The following is a 17,999-nucleotide window of genomic DNA, read 5'->3' as shown; positions in this document are numbered from 1 at the left end:
GCTAGGGAATGAGGTGCAGTCACCTGGAACAGATATTGTGAGCAAATGAGGAGCTGCCACGTCGAAGACTGAAGGTCGGTTGTGCCGACACATGGTTCGCCGACCGGGGTAGTCGGCCGATCAGGTTCTGGCCCGAACCGGACTATTTTCGGTTGAGAGACTAATAGGTGGGTCCTAAGGTCGGTTATGCATGATTCCCTGCTGTCCTAGGTCGGTAAATTGCTCTGGTGGGCCCTCGAATCCATGTGAACGCGCCTGATTGGTCGAGTGGGTGTTGCTTTGGATTGAGGAATGCGTTTTCATGCTCTTAAGGTGTGTTTTCTCCCTTATTACACCTGCATACAAATATTTACCAACACTTTTGATGGTTAGTAATAGACCCCTATCACTAGGTTGATGCTCATCTTTTACGCATTTGTGCAGGATTTGATGGTCTAATATTGGTACTTAAGAACCGCTAACACAAATCCACTCAATGTCTCCTTTAGGAGAGCTCTAGTTGGTAACAAATTAATTGAGTGGCATAGTCATGTTTGGAAACAAGTACATGTTAACTTAAATGAGGGCATGGATTTATTTATGTGGAATCTCCATAAGAAAGGTTTAATAACAGTTAAGTCAATGTATAAGCACCTAGTGAATAACAACATTAAAGTTACATAAGAAATTTGTCATATGAAGATTCCTCTCAAAATAAAGATTTTCATGTGGTTTGTTAAAATGGGAGTGATCTTAATGAAAGAAAATTTAGTTTAGAGAAATTGGAAAGGAAGTAAAACTTGTTGCTTTTGCAGTAAACCAAAAACCATCCAACATTTATGTTTTGAAAGTCATTATGCCAAATTTTTACGGCGTGCCGTACATATTGTGTTTGGGCTTTCACCACCACAAAGTACCACTGATTTGTTTAATGGTTGGTCAAAATATGGTAATCATAATCACAATTTAATGCTATTGACAGGGGCTGCTTCTTTGTGTTGGGCAATATGGCTCACAAGGAATGAAACTGTGTTTGACAAATGCAGACCGAAAACTTTTTTGCAGGTTCTTTTCGGAGGGACGCATTGGCTGCGGTTTTGGCCTCTTTTGCAGCACACTAATGATAGAAAGGATGAGATTGTTAAAGCATGCCAGGGTCTAGAGTCAAGATCCATTGAGTTTTTCCCATACCATGGATGGCCATTTATTTTATGCATTGGTCAATAATGATGGACCATTATGCGTTTTAAATTTGTATGCGATGTAATAATTTTAGACCGATGCCCCTTCTATGAAGACGTTTAAAGCCGGATATTTTCCATTATCTAAAAAAAGCCATAATTTTAACTCTTAACACGTTCACCATAATATATAAAAGCAATGCTTTGAAAAGAAACTAAACAAATGAGAATATAAGGCCACAAGGCTACATCACCACTACATGACCAAAACAATATTCTACTCCCTCCATCCAAATTATAAAGTATTTGACTATTACAAATATGTGTCTAGACATAATATATATTTATATGCATAACAAAAGCTATATATCTGAAAATCCAAAATAACATATAATTAGATGGAGGGAGTAAATGACTGTTTGTGAAAAATAAAAGGTACCATGGCAACTCAAGGTATGCAACAATAAAAAAATTCAACCGATGGGGGAAGAACCGCCCCTACAGCATCGCCATTAAAAAGGCATTGTATGACTAGGGATGAAAATGGGCGGGAATGGGTGGAAAAACCCCTCAACCATTTCCGTTTCTATATTTTATTACGGGAAACTGGCTTGAGAGCGGAAAAGGAATATACAAGTTATGGAAATAGGCAGGAAATGGACGGAAACTGGAAACTTTACCAGAATGCATTATTGTTTAATCGTCATTCACCTTGCATGAATATAACACTGCACACTCTTTTATGCAAGCTATTTTTTCAAAATATGATTAAGGCTTCATGTTTCATATGTTTAAACTCGTGAAGTGCACCGCTTGATGTTGATGAACAAGAGAGGATATATGGTGTGTTTAATAGATCTTTTCTAGATTTTATAAATACAGGATCATCCCGGATAAACACGGGAAACCGCAAATACGGGCGAGATACACCCCTTCCCACTTCCCACTTCCCATCCCATTTTCATATTTTCCCGTAAATACAGAAACAAATGTGATAAATGTAGAAATGCAGGCGGGACGGGACATGATTTTTTCCATCTGTTTTAATCGTTATGTATGACCTATGGCTACACCTCCCGAACCCCAGCCTATGCCCATATATAGGCCAAACCCAACTTGTCCCGGCATATACCGTTACCTAGGCCGGTGCAGTACCGGAAATGCACCACAGCCACAAGCCAGCGAGGGGGGTTTTGGGAAAATCATATCCATCTTCCACTAGATTTTTAGTCCATACATCTTCCAGTGTTTGAGATTTGTACCGTGGCTATGATCACATATGAATAGACCAGCACGTGGGCGATGGGAGCCGACTAGTAGTGATGGGATGTCCACGTGTCTATGCAAGTGGAGGGAGAGGTAGGAAGTTAAACAGATTCGAAACTTCAATCGATCTTTTCTCTTCAACCATACATCCAGGAAAAAACTGTTTGAACCATAATATTCGTTGAAATTAATGCAAGAAAATAAGATCCAATATGCTATTTTTATTTTTTATGTAACAGTTCAATATTTTGATATACTAGTTCAACAATTTAATTTATGATTTAACATTTGTAACATATTGTTTCAACATTTTTTTAGAAAAATGTTGAATTAATTTTTTAGAAAAATGTTGAATTAATTTTTTAAGTTTTGAATTAGTTTTTCTAGAATGTTGACTCCATTTGTCAATAATGTTGACTCCATTAAAAGAGTTATGTAAAAAAATAAAATACTAGACTAGTCTATTAGGTATTAGCTTTTGCACTGGATGATAAAAATACCGTCACGGAGTGTCTGCTGACTGCTGCTTCTATTCAGCCATCACAATATACCCTCTCCCACTGTCTCTTTATTCGCTCTGGGCTGTGCGTTACTCAGCAGGTGGGCCGAGTTGGGCTGTCCGATAAGTTGCTTAACGATCTTATTGACGATATGGACATTTGGGTATTTTTGGGTGCAATACCGTTCGAACCATGGTCAGTGGGCACGACCACAACTAGCCACACCACTGAGCTATTGCTCGACCCTGTTTGGCTGCAAAGACCTCATTAGATTTGAGATTTGTCTCGCGAAATAGCTCAGAGGTTGTGAAGTTAATTTTATAAACTACCTTTATTTAATACCCTTAATTATTGGTTAAAGTTTGTGCTACATGTGCTATGAGCAAATTCCGACATTTGCTAATGGATGTTTGTATAATTGTACCAAGGGATTGCAGGCTATAGCAGCATGCTTAGGGATGGCAACGGATCTAAACCCATCGGGTTTTGCCGTCCCCAAACCCAAACCCATGAAAAATATTTAAACCCATTAAAAAACCCATACCCGTGACGGGTTTGGAATTTTGCCCAAAACCAAACCCATCAGGTTAGCTTGTACCCACGGGTCACCCGTGGGTCTACACTTTACTATACAATTTTTTCACATGATCAATAAGTTTAATATCGTAAATATCATTGTAGCGTATTATGAGCAAGACATCTATGTTTACTAAAAATTCCAAAATAAAATAAATATATAAATAACAAACTCTATATTTAAATGATCGAAACACCATAAAATGTTACAAATCCATCATATGCATATATAAACAATAAGGTGAAGTAAGAATTGTAGGAAAGAGATGTTAAATTTGTTATAATCTCACAAAATAAAATGACAATTGCTCTATGTTGGATCGGGTTTAAAAAACCCATGGGTTCACGAATTTGGGTATTATAGGAACAAACCCATGCCCATAAACCCAACGGGTAGGACTTTGTGCCCATTAACAAACTCACGGGTCTAAAAGTTGACTCAAACCCGTACCCTAATGGAGCAAAAATCCGTCGGGTTTCGGATTTCGGGTACCCATTGCCATCCCTAAGCATGCTTGTATATTTGCTTCAAACCATTTAGTATGAATCATTGCAAATTAACATATAAACTGTAAACAAAATTTGTTCCTCTGTAATCCAGAAGAGTCACTCTGTGCCCTTGGCCGCCTTGTATGAATTCACTAATTGCATCTGTACATCTTGCGAGACAATATTGTGCTCTAGATACTCCATTGTAAATTCTCCTTTCCCCTGCAGGACATGCAAAAAAAACAAATAAACTAAATAGGAAAGCTGAACATTTTTCTCCAGAATTTACAAACACTATTGTGCTACTGTGCAGGGGTTGAAAGGTGAACTTAAGGATATGGAAGTGGCATGTGCTGGACAACGGCTGGGAATGACAGGCACATGTCAGGACATTGAAAGAACCCAGCACCGCACATTTCACAGCAAGCTATTCTGAATGGAAATATAACTCAACATGACACTCGAGCAAACACTACAAAACCAGTGCCATTTTTAGTGATATTAAGTGAAACAATTTGGCTTGTATGGGAGATCGGGTGCCTTAATGATCTGAGTCGATATCACGAGCAAAAGAATAGTGTTTTGGCCATCGTTAGTTGCATGCTATGATGATTCAAGTCCTGATTGTATCCTGTTTTCACAAGTGATAAGGCTGTTGTTAGATGTTATCTCTAGACTATGCAACCTGCTTTAGGACTTTGTTACATCGAAGGTATGGTTTCCATTTTGTTAAATGGAATTCTTACTATGTTCTTATGGCGGCACTTGTCAGGTGTAATAACCCATAGTTTTTGCTCCATAAGTGCGAGCTAAAAACTACAGCCAATAAATTTCTCTTGTATCTAAGAATCCTAAAAGTGCTAAAGTTGTCTTGGTGAAAATTGTGGAGAGCCGTAGAGTCAGCTTCTCCATAAAACTAGCTTGTGGGGGAGTGGTGTGCTCAAAGAGATTTGACTTTTTATGTACTAATAAAGAAAAAAGTCACCAATACGAATGTCATATGTGGGAGCACACTTTACTCGTTTCATCATTGAAAGACCTAAAAGAAGCAGAACAGTATACTGTAAATTAATTGGTGTCTTTCAGCATGCTTGACGGTTTGGCAGACATCTACATGATTAAATCGATCCTGGTCTGTTCTTTGTCCTGCAACTTCCACTCATGATACTAACAAAATTCTGATAGTTTTGTAGAGCAAAAGAGATAAACATCCAACACGATGCATCAGTAATAACCATCATTTTTATCACTCCGTGAAACATACTGCACAGAGGAATTTAATGAAAAATTTTGGACATGTGTGCTATATCTCATGAAATAATCTCTTTTTATTTTTAACTATTGTGAATTGTGATGCAGTAGATTATATATTTATATACTTTTCTGAAATGCAGGTATGTGGTTATCCATTTGAGTAGCAAACTTGTAAATCATAGTTAACAGATTAGATGCATGAGCTGAGTTCAACAGACACTGTAAAACTAATAACAATATCAAAATAAGTTAACCGTTATACACCCTCCATTCCAAAATGTAGGTTTTTCGTTTTGTCCTTGGTCAAACTACTATAACTTTGATAAAAGTTTATAGAAAAACAATACCAAACAAATGAACTAGCAAGACATATTTCATGGTGCTATGGTGGACTTATTGGAACCAATCTGATGTTGTAGATGTGGATGCATTTTTCTATAAACTTGGTCAAAGTGGAGAAGTTTTACTTAGGACAAAACTAAAACAACCTGCATTTTGTAACAGAGAGTATAATCTTTTATAAGAACATAAAAATCGGGTAGAAATTTGAGAAAAAGAATATTGACCTGAGTCACTGATCGAATCGCTGTTGCGTATCCAAACATATTGTTTAGAGGAACCTGAAAGAGAGCAGGACATGATAAGTTTGTGAAAGTTGTCAGCATAGAATATGCACCAATATTATGAATCACAAAAGGTATGTTCCGAGTCAAGCCAGCTGTCACACCCTGTCCTGACTAAGATAAACATGATACAGGTTTCAAAATGACACCTATGGTCCCAAATTGTACATGACCACATTTACATTTAAGACTGTAACAGACGCCCATAGGGTATTGTGGGGTACTTCGTCAGTTCTTATCCCCGACACGATTGAAGCAGAACATACGAAATCAAAATCAACTCCTTGTTAACTTCTCCATCAGTTCAAAACACATGTCGTAATACATCAACATGGCCTACAAGGTGAAGCTTTGACTAACAATTCTATGAAAACATGACATTCTCAAGATAGTGGACAGAGAAATTTCTTCATAAAGATCAACAAACAGACTGTAAAAAAACCATTATTTGCTAATGATGAAATTAATCATAAAAAATTTGCAAGAAACAATTATTCCAAGCTTTGATTAGGATAACATGAAAAGCAAAAGGAAAAAACAACTGATTTCAAAAAGAAGAAAATATGAAACTGGAAGTCAGGAAGGAACCAGGCATTCACATACATGGCAAACTACAATTGTGTCGTCACCTTCCTGCTCATTTCCAACTATGATCCCTTTTCTCCTGTTTTGACATGAATAAAAAATGATCCGCATTGCAGGCATTGAAGAATGAAACAATAGAAGAAAAAATAATACTGGAGATAATCGCAGTAACAGTCTGCCAAATACAACTGAGGATTGTCATTAACAAGTGGAACTAGGGCTGGATAACGAGCCAGCTTGGCTTGGCTCGAGCCCGTTTACATAACGAGCTGACTCGGCTCGACGCAGCGAGCAGCGAGCAGCTCCGCTGGCTCATTTAGCTCGCAAGCTCGACCGCACAAGGGGGTGCCTACCACAATGCTTGGCTGTAGCCTGTGTACGAGGATGACAGAGTCATTATCTCAACCATGCATGTCTACCCCTTATTCAGAACTTTGGGGCGGTTAATCTTGCTCGCACTCCTTGTCCTCCATGGGCCATGGATGGCAAAGAATTCCCACCAGGGAAACAGGGGTCGGGGTCACATTGCCATCCCTATTTGCGTGTGGTAAGGTGACTGGTGGATCCGGAGATGTGGAGGGCCGAGGTGGCTGAAACATTGGAGCCTGAGATGTGAAGCTGACCCCGCCAGGGAAACCGGAATCGGGGTCACATTGTCATCCCTATTAAGAACTTTGGAGATGTGGAGGTGCCATCCCTAACCTTTTTTTTTCTGAGGACCAACAGGGTCATCTTGGGCTATTCACGGGCTTATCCCTGTTGGCCCAGCTTGGACTTGTGTGGCTGCTGAGCTGCTGGCCTGCTGATTGCTGTGTATTGTTTGCTCGTTTGTGTCGCAAGCAGCCCAAGACAACTCATTAATTTTGCTGAGGCAACTTGTTAGCAAAAGACAACAAGCTGAGCTGAGCCAACAGCAAGCCAAGGGAGCTAACAATTCACAAGCTTTTCATCCATCCCAAAGGGGAAGAAGGCCCAATCCACCTAGTTATCATAACAGAAAATGACCCTCTAGTGAAGCGTGATTTGATTGGCGGTAAAGAACCAAATCACCCCTAAGGAAACAGTAGATAAATAGCTGCATTTCTTAAGAATAAGAAGAATACTAATGCATGATGTGCTGGCCATGATTCAGCATAGATGCATAGCTTGTTGGAATAAAGAACTCACTTGTTCATGTCGCCAGTTACTGTTCCCTGGAACTCGGTCGGAAATTTCAGTTCAACCTTCATCACAGGTTCTAATATTACAGGTTTGGCAGCAGTGTAACACTGAAAAGGAAAAACAAATATTATAAAACACTTGACACTCATGTCCCAGGAGTTCACTAGAAACTGTGTTGTCCATGTCCAAGATATGGCTCACCTGTCTAAAAGCATAGATAGCAGCTAGCTTAAAAGCAAGTTCACTGGAATCCACTTGATGTGAAGCCCCATCAGTCAGTACAATTCTGATATTTTCAACAGGATGCCCAATCAATGAACCCCTACAGTATGTAGGATATACATTAATGTTATCACTCTGTGAGGAAAAGGAAATGCTTAAAAAAAGGCTAAGACATTGACTCACGAATTACAAGCTTCCCTAAAACCCTTCTCTATTGCTGGTATAAAGTTTGAAGGAATTGCTTGTCCGATAATCATGTTGTCAAATTCAAATTTACCACCAGAACCTGATGGAAGAGGTTCAACGTACCTGCATATTGTTTCTTGCCAATTTGTCATTACATTACAAAAAGAACTCAACAAAATATGCAACATAGCTATTTGGACAAAAGATCTCAGGAAGATATTGCATGAGGTCAGGTATTTGCTTGCCCTCTGAGCACATAACTATAAAATATATTATGTATCATAGACCCTAGAGATGGGAGCGATTCTCCAACACTCTTACAATACCATTATACAAAAAAAGGGAAGGAAAGATACAATTAATGCATCTACTTATAGATTGCTCCCTCCAGTCACAAACACTTGGTGTTTTGCAAAACGACACCGACTCAATCCTCAACTACCATTTTCTATGGGAAAATATGACATCCAATAAAGTTATGGGATCACGATGCATTTCAAGATAAACTGACAGACGTGATTTTCATATTCCCAGTGGATAAACTGACAGACGTGATTTTCATATTCCCAGTGGATCTATGTGAAAAATATTGGTCAGAGTTTCCCAGAGCTACCCCCATATGGCCATAATATATTAATCAGAAAGCATTATCATTTTGATGTATACAAACTAAAGATAAAAGCAAGTGATGTAAGCAGACTGTCAACGATTTGAGTAATATGAACTCACCCACAAACTCGTCCATATTGACCTTGACCACCAGATTGCTTTTTGTGCAAGTAATCAAATTCAGCGCGCTGAGTGATAGTTTCCCTGAAGTTAACACGAGGTTTTCCTACCTTCGCATCCACCTGTGTAAGTTTCAAAATTCCAACATTCATTACAGGAATGTGACGCACTGGGAGAAATTTCTAGTCATACAAGTATAAGAGCAGAAGCTCAATAATGCCAGCAGACAACAGTTCTTATGAATTATTAACATGCAGTGCCAAGTAGCACCAAGATCTGTACCAATGCCATGTTGTGAACACTAAAACCCCCTAACCAGCTATATCTTAGATGGTTTTGTTGTGGAGTTTCTGTTGGAGTATATTGAGCCCATGTGTATAGAGGCCCATCTAGAGGCTCATGTGTAGGTACTATATATACCCACCCTTCTAGGGTTGGAGGAATACAACAATTATTCTCTCCATCATGGTATCATTAGCCTAGGGTTAGCCTCTCTCTCCTCTCCCAGCCGCTGCCGCTGCCGCCGCCGGCAGCCATGGCCGGCCGTAGGGGCCCCCTCCTCTCTCCTCCTTCCCTTCCCTCACCTCCTCCTCTGCTGCCGCCGCCGGGCCGGCCGCTGGCTCCCCTGTAGCCGCCGCCGCCTGGATGGCCCCAGGCGGTGCCGCCTGGCGCCCTGCCGCCGCGTGGACCCGATCCGCCGCCGCCCTTCCAGGGCCGGGATCCGCCCAGGGTGCGGGCGCTGCGGGCTCTGGATCCGCCGCCGCCGCCCCTGCGGTGGTCCTTGCCGCCGTGCTCGGGCCGGATGCGGACGCAGCCGCCGCCGCAAGGGTCCTGGACGCCGCCCCCCTGCTCCAGGCGCGGGTCATGCCCCGGGCGGTCCCCTACAGCCGGCCCTGCCTCTGCAGCAAGCCCTGGAGCCGCCTCCCGTGGTGGAGCAGCCCGTGGAGGCCGCCACTGCCGCCGCAGGTGCCGATCTGGCCGCCCTGCGAGCCGCAGCACAACTGCTGCAGGCCGCGGGCGCCGATCCGGCGGTCCTGCAAGCCACAGCCCAGCTCCTGCACGCCGCGGGGGCTGCTCCAGAGGACGCGGCCGCCGATCCCGCCGCTGCTGCTGCCCACCGCGCCTGATGCCGCGTGGACCGGGCTCGGGATGTCACCTGCGGATGCACCGCTCTCCGCCGCCGCCCTCCGCGGGCCGCAGACCGACGCCGCCCTCGCCGCGGCCCTCCTCGCCGCCAAGTCGGAGGCTTCGGCGGCCCAGGAGCGTGTCCGCGTGGCTGCCCTCGCCTGGGAGCGCGAGCGCGCCGCGGCCGACGCCTCCGCTCTCCGGGTAGCCGAGGCGAAGCGTTTCCTCCGCGCCTCCTCCGGCCAGCTGCTCGTCGACCCCGAGCCAGGCACCTCTTCTTCCCGCAGTGCCCCGTCCGCTGGATCTGGAGCCCGGTACGACCCGACCGACCCCATGGTCGCCCAGCTCCACCTCCAGGCCGCCGAGGTCCAGAACATCAAGGCTCTGGTCTCCGTCCTCCTCGACCCCGCGTCCTCCTCCTACGGCCACTGGCGGAACCAAGTTTTGCTCGCCCTCCGCCGCTACGCCCTCGACGACCACGTCCTCGTCGACTTGCCGATCGAGGCGCGGGACGTGGCGTGGCTGCGCCTCGACAGCGTCGCCATGTCCTGGATCTTCGGGGCCATCTCCCTAGATCTTCAGGACCTCGTCAGGGTCCACGGCGGCACCGCGCGGCAGGCCTGGGTGGCGCTCGAGGGCCAGTTCCTCGGCAACGCCGAGTCCGGCGCCCTCCAGCTCGACACCACCTTCCGTACCTTCGAGCAGGGGGACCTCTCCGTCGGTGAGTACTGCCGGCGGATGAAGAGCATGGCCGATGCTCTTCACGACCTCGGGGATCCAGTGTCCGATCTGGTCTTGGTGCTCAATGTCCTGCAGGGCCTGAGCAGCACCTACGACCACCTGAAGGGCTGGATCGCCCGTCAGAGGCCCTTCCCCACCTTCCTGCAGGTCCGGGATGATCTCGCCCTCGAGATCACCAGGGGTCTCGCACCCGGATCGTCCTCGCCCACCCCCTCCGCGCTTGTTGCTGCTCCTGCCACCTCCCTGCTCTGTGCTGCTCCCGCCGGGCAGACCGGAGGAGGGGGGGCGTGGACGTTGCCGCCGAGGGAGAAGTGGTGACGGTGGTGGCACTGGTGGCCCTGTTTCTAGGGGTACCAGTATCGGTGGGGGCTGTCGGGGCGCGACACCGGCTCCGGCTCCCGCCCCCGCCCCTGCCCCTGGAGGTACGCTCTGGCCATCCTTCAGCAACCCATGGTCAGGGCGCATCTCGATGTGGCCATTCCAGGGTCCGGGAGGGGGGCCTCGTCCTCAGCTCCAGCCGACGGCCATGTTCACTGGCGCTGCTCCTCTCTTCGCGCCGTCCTGGACTCCGCCCGCTCAGCCCAGCCAACAGCCGACCTGGCCTGGGGGTGGGACCAGGCCGCACTGGCGCAGTCCTTCAGCACCATGGGACTGACGCCGCCGGCCAGCACCGAGTGGATCGCCGACTCGGGTGCCTCGTTCCACACCACTCCAGATGCTGATATTCTCTCTTCTTTCCGACCCCCACACCCCGCTTGTCCTTCTTCTATCATGGTTGGTGATGGGTCTTGCCTTCCTGTCACCGCCGTGGGTTCTACTCCTCGTCTTCCTAATGTTCTTGTTGCTCCTCAAATGGTTCACAACCTTCTTTCTATTCGCCAGTTTACTGCTGACAACTCTTGTTCTATCGAATTTGACTCCTCTGGTCTTACTGTGAAGGATTCGGCTTCCCGGCGTCCGCTCCTCCGATGTGACAGCCCGGGTCCCCTTTACACTCTTCGGCTTCCTGCTTCCGCTGCCTCGCCTTCGTCTTCTTCGTCTACTGCTTTTGCCGTGACGCCTTCTTCCACCACCTGGCACCGCCGGCTTGGCCACCCCGGCCGCGACGTTTTGGCTCAGCTCAGCCGTAGTACCGATGTTCCATGTACTAGGGCTCCTGCTGAGCACCTGTCATGCGTGCCAGTTAGGTCGTCATATTAGACTTCCATTTTCCTTTTCTTCTTCGCATGCTGCGCATGCTTTTGATCTCATTCACTGTGACCTGTGGACATCTCCTGTACTCAGCATGTCTGGCTATAGATATTATCTGGTCATTGTTGATGATTTTTCTCATTACTCTTGGACTTTCCCTTTGCGCGCCAAGTCTGAGACCTTCCCCACCCTCCTCCACTTCTTTGCCTGGGTGTCCACTCAGTTCGGCCTCACCGTTAAGGCCGTCCAGTGTGACAACGGGCGGGAGTTCGATAACTCCACCTCCCGGTCTTTCTTCCTGTCACGGGGTGTTCAGCTGCGTATGTCTTGTCCGTATACCTCTCCTCAAAACGGCAAGGCTGAGCAGATGATTCGCACGACGAACGACATTGTGCGCACCCTTCTGATCCAGGCTTCTCTCCCCCCGCGCTTCTGGCCTGAGAGCCTCCACACCGCCACCTACCTGCTTAACCGCCTTCCGTCCACTGCTTCTCCTGCTCCCACTCCACACCACGCTCTTTTCGGTACCCCTCCTCGCTACGACCACCTTCGAGTCTTCGGGTGTGCGTGTTACCCTAACACCTCCGCCACCGCTTCTCACAAGCTGGCGCCACGCTCGACTCGTTGTGTGTTCCTCGGGTACTCCCCTGACCATAAGGGGTACCGATGCTTTGACCTCACCTCTCGCCGCGTTCTGATCTCCCGACACGTCGTCTTCGACGAATCGGATTTCCCCTACTCCACCTCCTCCACGCCTTCTTCTGATCCCGAGCTGGCGTCTCTGTTTCCGACTGACCCGATGGTTCAACCACCGTTACCTGTCTGTCATTTTCCTGCAGGTTTTCCCGGCGCACTGGCACCACTTCCGGAGATCCCTGCTGCGCCGAGCGCGGCCCCGGTGCCCGCGGTCGGGCCACGCGCGGCACCCAGACCTCCGGTCGTGACGCGCGCGGACCCGGTGTCTCCCACTGCGCCACGCGCGGCCCCGGTGCCTTCCCCTGCACCTGAGCAGTATGCTCAGCCGGTGCAGGTGGACCGGCGTCGCTCGGCGCCGACCCCGGCGCCGCAGCGGTACTCTGAGCCGGTGCAGGTGTACCGGCGTCGTTCGGCGTCGACACCGGCGCCGCCTCCTGCTCTAGAGGCTCCTGCGACGCCGACACCGGAGCAGTCGCCGTCGCCGCCGCCGCCGCCTCCGGCTCCCTCTCGAGCCGAACCGGAGGTGTACCACCCGCAAGTCATCCATCGGGATCCTCGGTATATCCATCCCATGGTGACTCGGCGGATGGCGTCCCAGGCCGCGACTCTCCGCCACTGAGGGAGAGCCGCGGGTCTCTCCGGTACCCTCCTCTGTCCACGACGCCTTGGCGGATCCTCACTGGCGTCGCGCGATGGAAGAGGAGTACGCGGCTCTTCTTGCCAACCAGACATGGGACCTCGTGCCACGTCCGTTTGGTTGCAATGTGGTGACTAGCAAGTGGATCTGGACGCATAAGCGTCGAGCTGATGGCACACTAGAGCGCTACAAGGCTCGCTGGGTTCTCCGGGGGTTCACTCAGCGGCCTGTTGTGGACTATGATGAGACCTTCAGCCCGGTTGTGAAGCCCGCTACGGTGCGCACGGTCCTCTCGCTTGCGCTCTCGCGCTCTTGGCCAGTGCACCAGCTGGACGTGAAGAATGCGTTTCTTCACGGCACCTTGTCAGAGACTGTCTACTGCTCTCAGACAGCGGGATTTGTGGACTCGAGTCGTCCGGATATGGTCTGCCGGCTCAACAAGTCTGTCTATGGTCTGAAGCAGGCTCCTCAGGCTTGGTACTCTCGGTTCGCCACGTTCTTGCTGACATTGGGGTTCACCGAGGCCAAGTCTGACACGTCTCTCTTCGTCTACCGTCGTGGGGATGAGACTGCCTATCTGCTGCTATACGTCGACGACATTGTGCTCACAGCCTCCAGTCAGCAATTACTTCATAGTGTCATCTCCTCTCTACAGCAGGAGTTCGCTATGAAGGATCTCGGTCAGCTCCACTTCTTGGGCGTCACTGTTGAGCCTCGCCCGTCTGGTCTTCTCCTTCACCAGCGGCAGTACGCCCTCGATATCCTGGAGCGGGCTGGGATGACTAATTGCAAGCCCTGCTCCACTCCTGTCGACACTCAGGCGAAGCTGTCTGCTGATCTGGGTGATCCGGTGGCTGATCCTACTGCCTACCGGAGTCTGGCCAGCGCTTTGCAGTACCTCACCTTCACCAGGCCGGACCTCACCTACGCTGTTCAGCAGGTCTGTCTCCATATGCATGATCCCAGGGAGTCACACATTGCTGCGCTGAAGCGTCTCCTCCGGTACGTCTGTGGCACTGTGGACCTCGGCCTGGTGCTTCACCGCTCGTCCTCTGCTGAGCTGGTGGTCTACACCGACGTTGACTGGGCTGGCTGCCCGGACACTCGTCGCTCCACTTCCGGCTACGCCGTCTTCCTGGGCGGCAACCTGGTCTCCTGGTCGTCCAAGCGACAGCTGGTTGTCTCCCGCTCCAGTGACGAGGCGGAGTACCGGGCTATCGCTAACGGCGTGGCGAAGGCGTCCTGGCTACGACAGCTCTTGGCGGAGCTCCACAGCCCGCTCGCCAAGAGCACGCTCGTCTACTGCGACAACGTCAACGCCGTGTATCTCTCCACCAACCCCGTCCAGCATCAGCGGACGAAGCACGTGGAGATCGACCTACACTTCGTGCGCGACATAGTCGCCATCGGCGATGTTCGGGTACTCCATGTCCCGACTACCTCCCAGTTTGCTGACATCTTCACCAAGGGGCTGCCCTCGTCGACCTTCTCGGAGTTTCGATCCAGCCTCAACGTAGCCGGTGGCTAGTTGTGGCTGTGGGGGGTGTTAGCTCTTTGTACTCTACTTGTACTCTCATCTTGTCCAGTCTTGAACACCGCTGCGTCGGTTGTTCAGACTGCGGGGGGTGTTAGCTTTCTTGTTGTCCAGTCTTGAACACCGCTGCGCCGGTAGTTCAGACTGCGGGGGGGTGTCGGAGTATATTGAGCCCATGTGTATAGAGGCCCATCTAGAGCCCCATGTGTAGGTACTATATATACCCACCCTTCTAGGGTTGGAGGAATACAACAATTATTCTCTCCATCAGTTTCTATGGTTTGATCAAGTTTTCAATCAGCCTCCATACTTTGAAGATGACTATAACAACCAGTTGCACTCGTGTTCGAGAAAAAAAAACAGTTGCACTCTCCACAATACAGAAGATGAGTATAAATCCTCCATAGATTCAGGTAGGAAGCACCCATCAATATATGAAGCTATTTCACCCAAATAGTCAAGGAACTAAAGTATGCCTATAAAATAAATGTTTCCATACCTTGTACTCTCTCTTAATACGTTCAACATATATATCCAAATGCAGCTCACCCATCCCTGAAATAATTGTCTACAAGCAAATTTTATGTATTACAAGCTTCACAAGAATATAAACTGAAAATGAAATGCATTATGACAAACCTGTCCACTCTCCGGATCCAAACCGACACGGAAAGTAGGATCCTCCTTTTGGAAGCGATTAAGAGCTTTTGAAAACTGAAAGTAAAACGTGTTTTTGAATTTAGGACATCTAAGACATCAATCTAAATATAGCAATGTTATTCTTTTGATTAAAAAATGATATACTTGTCCTCCAGAATCTTTAGATATAGGCGAAACTGCCAAAGACATCACAGGTTCAGGGACATTCATTGAAGTCATAGTATATTTCACTGTTCCATCAGTAAATGTATCGCCTATTGACAAAAGAAGTGGAAAATCAGATGCAGAACAAATGAAGCAAACAGAACTGCAGAAAGTAATATCATTTGCATCATCCATCTACGTACCTGATGCACAATCAACACCAAAAACAGCAACAATTTGGCCAGCATGTGCTTCTTGAATATCCTATATTGTATGAAAATAACATAAACACTAACCCCATTATTTAGATGTTAATAAAACAAGATCACTCGGCTCCTTCCTTAACTATCTCTATCCTGAATACACAAGTATATGAGTGATAACACAAATAGCTAGTAACTGTAACTTTGTACTGCATTGATCATATAACTACACACCACAAGCTTGCTGATCGCCTGCAGAAAAGAGGACTCCGCTGCCCGCAGTGTGACCAAGAGGAGACAATCCAACATTTGCTCACTACTTGTGTGTTTGCACGCCAGTTCTGGTTCAGCCAACCACTGAACCTGTCCCGGTTGACTCCTGGACGTATGTCTAGTTCATTCTCAGATTGGTGGAAGAAGTCTTGGAAGAAATTGCAGAGACAACTACGAAAGGGATTTAATTCTCTTGTAATCCTTGGAGCCTGGATCCTCTAGAAACATAGGAATTCCTGCGTATTCGATGGAGCTGCTCCTAATTTACAGGAAGCTCTTCAGGCCTTTAAGAATGAGTTTCATCTTTGGCAAATCTGGGGCGCCAAAGGGCTTTCTGCCTTGAGCCTAGAAGGATTTGTAGCTGCTGGTTAGAGGAGTTCTAGTGGTGGTCAGGTCCCAGTTTCCCTTCTTTGCTTGTAATAGTCTCTGTTTTCTAATTCTGCTACATCACCTACTCTAGTCCAAGGTAAGGTGATGAATTTGTAATTGGACTTCTTTCCTCTCTTAATACAAAGATGCGCAGCTCTCCTGCGTGTTCGAGAAAAAAACTACACACCACAAGCTTACACAACTCACTTGATCAAGCACTACTAGCTTACATAAATCACACTAGCTTACACTACTAGATTCCTGCACCCAAGAACACAAATATATGCTATCTTCTTAGAAGATGGGGTACATGTCCTTTAATGGGAGCTACAAACCAACATGCACAAACATATCTAAGTAACATGGCAGCTCATGTTACCTTACTTGCTAACCAAGCAAACTACTTTCACAGCTAGAAGTACTGTTCCTTCTATTTGCTTCCATACATACACAGCATGCTATTGATCAGTTTAAAACTCTAAGTTGACTATCTATAGTAACAGCTAACACTAGAAACTAGATGCTGCTGAATTGCTAATTTCACTTCCCAGCATTGTTAGCCCAAATGAATTCTATTTCTCTCAACCCTTTTGCTATCACAAGGCGAAGCTCGATGTTCCCATCCAACAGGAATAGAGCCAGCTCGACCTCATCGTACGTGTCACGAACCAGGCCACATCGCATCGCCTACAGGCACAGTCCTAGGCAGTCCTTGAACACGGCTTGGACGAAAGGGGAGCGGTGTTGGCCAGGGTGCCGTTCCAAGCAGTGAGGCCCTGTATCGGCTCCAGAGTAGACACCGAGTGCGCCAAGTGAGAACTCGTCTTGTCGTAGTCCAGGCCACGCGAGCCCGAGCTCAGCGTGCCTCCGCTCCATGCGCATCTTGTCTGCACCTCTAGCTTGGGAGTCGACTTGGGAGTCGAAGTCAGGACCGAGGTCAGAGTTGCGGTCAGGATCCAACCGCCGGTTAGCAGTGACCGAGGTCAGAGTTGCGGTCAGGATCCAACCGCCGGTTAGCAGTTCAACTGACGCTGCCGAGTGTGATCCAGCTCCATGCGCCGTTGATCGACCTCCAGCTCACGGTGCTCTTCTACCAGCAACTCACGATGCGCTGCCGTGAGCCGCGGGACCAGAGTCTCGAAAACCTGTTGCTCCTTGATGGGGAGCATGTGATACGCCTCCTCGACCTTGCGGAGCTTGCCAGTCTTCACCAGTCGTCCGATCTTGGTGAGGGGTACCCACTCCTTGCTGTCGTGGAGCCTGCTGTGGTCGCTTCATCCAACGCAGCCGAAACCATGACCAAAGCATCCATGCTCGGCTTCGTGGTCCTGGGCAGCAGTCACCTTGCGTTGGGGCTGCTCGCCTCCGCGGACCCGTGCAAAGTCGAGGTCAGAGTCGCAGTCGCGGTCCAACCGCCGGTGCCGGCCAGCGTGGTCCAACCGCCGGTGACGGCCAGCGCAATCCAACCGCCGCTGCCAGGCGCACTCCACCTCTAGGCTCCGATCGTCCTCAGCCTCACGAGCGCCACCCGAGACGGTCGAGATCACCCCAGGGAGGCTATACCTAGCCCTATCTATATAGATAGATATATGAACGCACAAATGTGAGACGTATCTAATGTTCTCCACCTAAGTCTCACATAGTGGTTCAAGTCATGCGGAGGTCGTCGTGGGCG

General features: G+C 48.1%; 1 protein-coding gene across 4 annotated transcripts in view; it reads right to left on the bottom strand.

Moving 5' to 3' along the window:
* Window positions 1-3,661: 3,661 nt before the first annotated feature.
* The window catches only part of LOC120669803 (elongation factor G, mitochondrial), a 29,505-nt gene continuing 15,167 nt past the window's right edge, over window positions 3,662-17,999 (bottom strand). For 3 of the 4 annotated variants that reach the window (XM_039949643.1, XM_039949642.1, XM_039949641.1), the window contains exons 11-21: window positions 15,683-15,743; window positions 15,480-15,589; window positions 15,315-15,389; window positions 15,175-15,243; window positions 8,752-8,873; window positions 8,020-8,145; window positions 7,816-7,936; window positions 7,621-7,721; window positions 6,472-6,532; window positions 5,812-5,865; window positions 3,707-4,213 (exon numbers count right to left, since the gene is read on the bottom strand). In XM_039949643.1, coding sequence (XP_039805577.1) covers window positions 4,109-4,213; window positions 5,812-5,865; window positions 6,472-6,532; window positions 7,621-7,721; window positions 7,816-7,936; window positions 8,020-8,145; window positions 8,752-8,873; window positions 15,175-15,243; window positions 15,315-15,389; window positions 15,480-15,589; window positions 15,683-15,743 — 1,005 coding nt within the window. In that variant the 3' untranslated portion in view covers window positions 3,707-4,108. Of the gene's footprint in view, window positions 4,214-5,811; window positions 5,866-6,471; window positions 6,533-7,620; window positions 7,722-7,815; window positions 7,937-8,019; window positions 8,146-8,751; window positions 8,874-15,174; window positions 15,244-15,314; window positions 15,390-15,479; window positions 15,590-15,682; window positions 15,744-17,999 lie in introns of all 4 variants that reach the window. The other variant, XM_039949640.1, reaches the window with a different exon arrangement.

Source organism: Panicum virgatum, chromosome 4N (assembly GCF_016808335.1).
Source record: "Panicum virgatum strain AP13 chromosome 4N, P.virgatum_v5, whole genome shotgun sequence".
Taxonomy (NCBI): Eukaryota; Viridiplantae; Streptophyta; class Magnoliopsida; order Poales; family Poaceae; genus Panicum; species Panicum virgatum.
The sequence above is the reverse complement of the archived record's forward strand: the minus strand, read 5'-3'. Positions and strand labels throughout refer to the sequence as shown.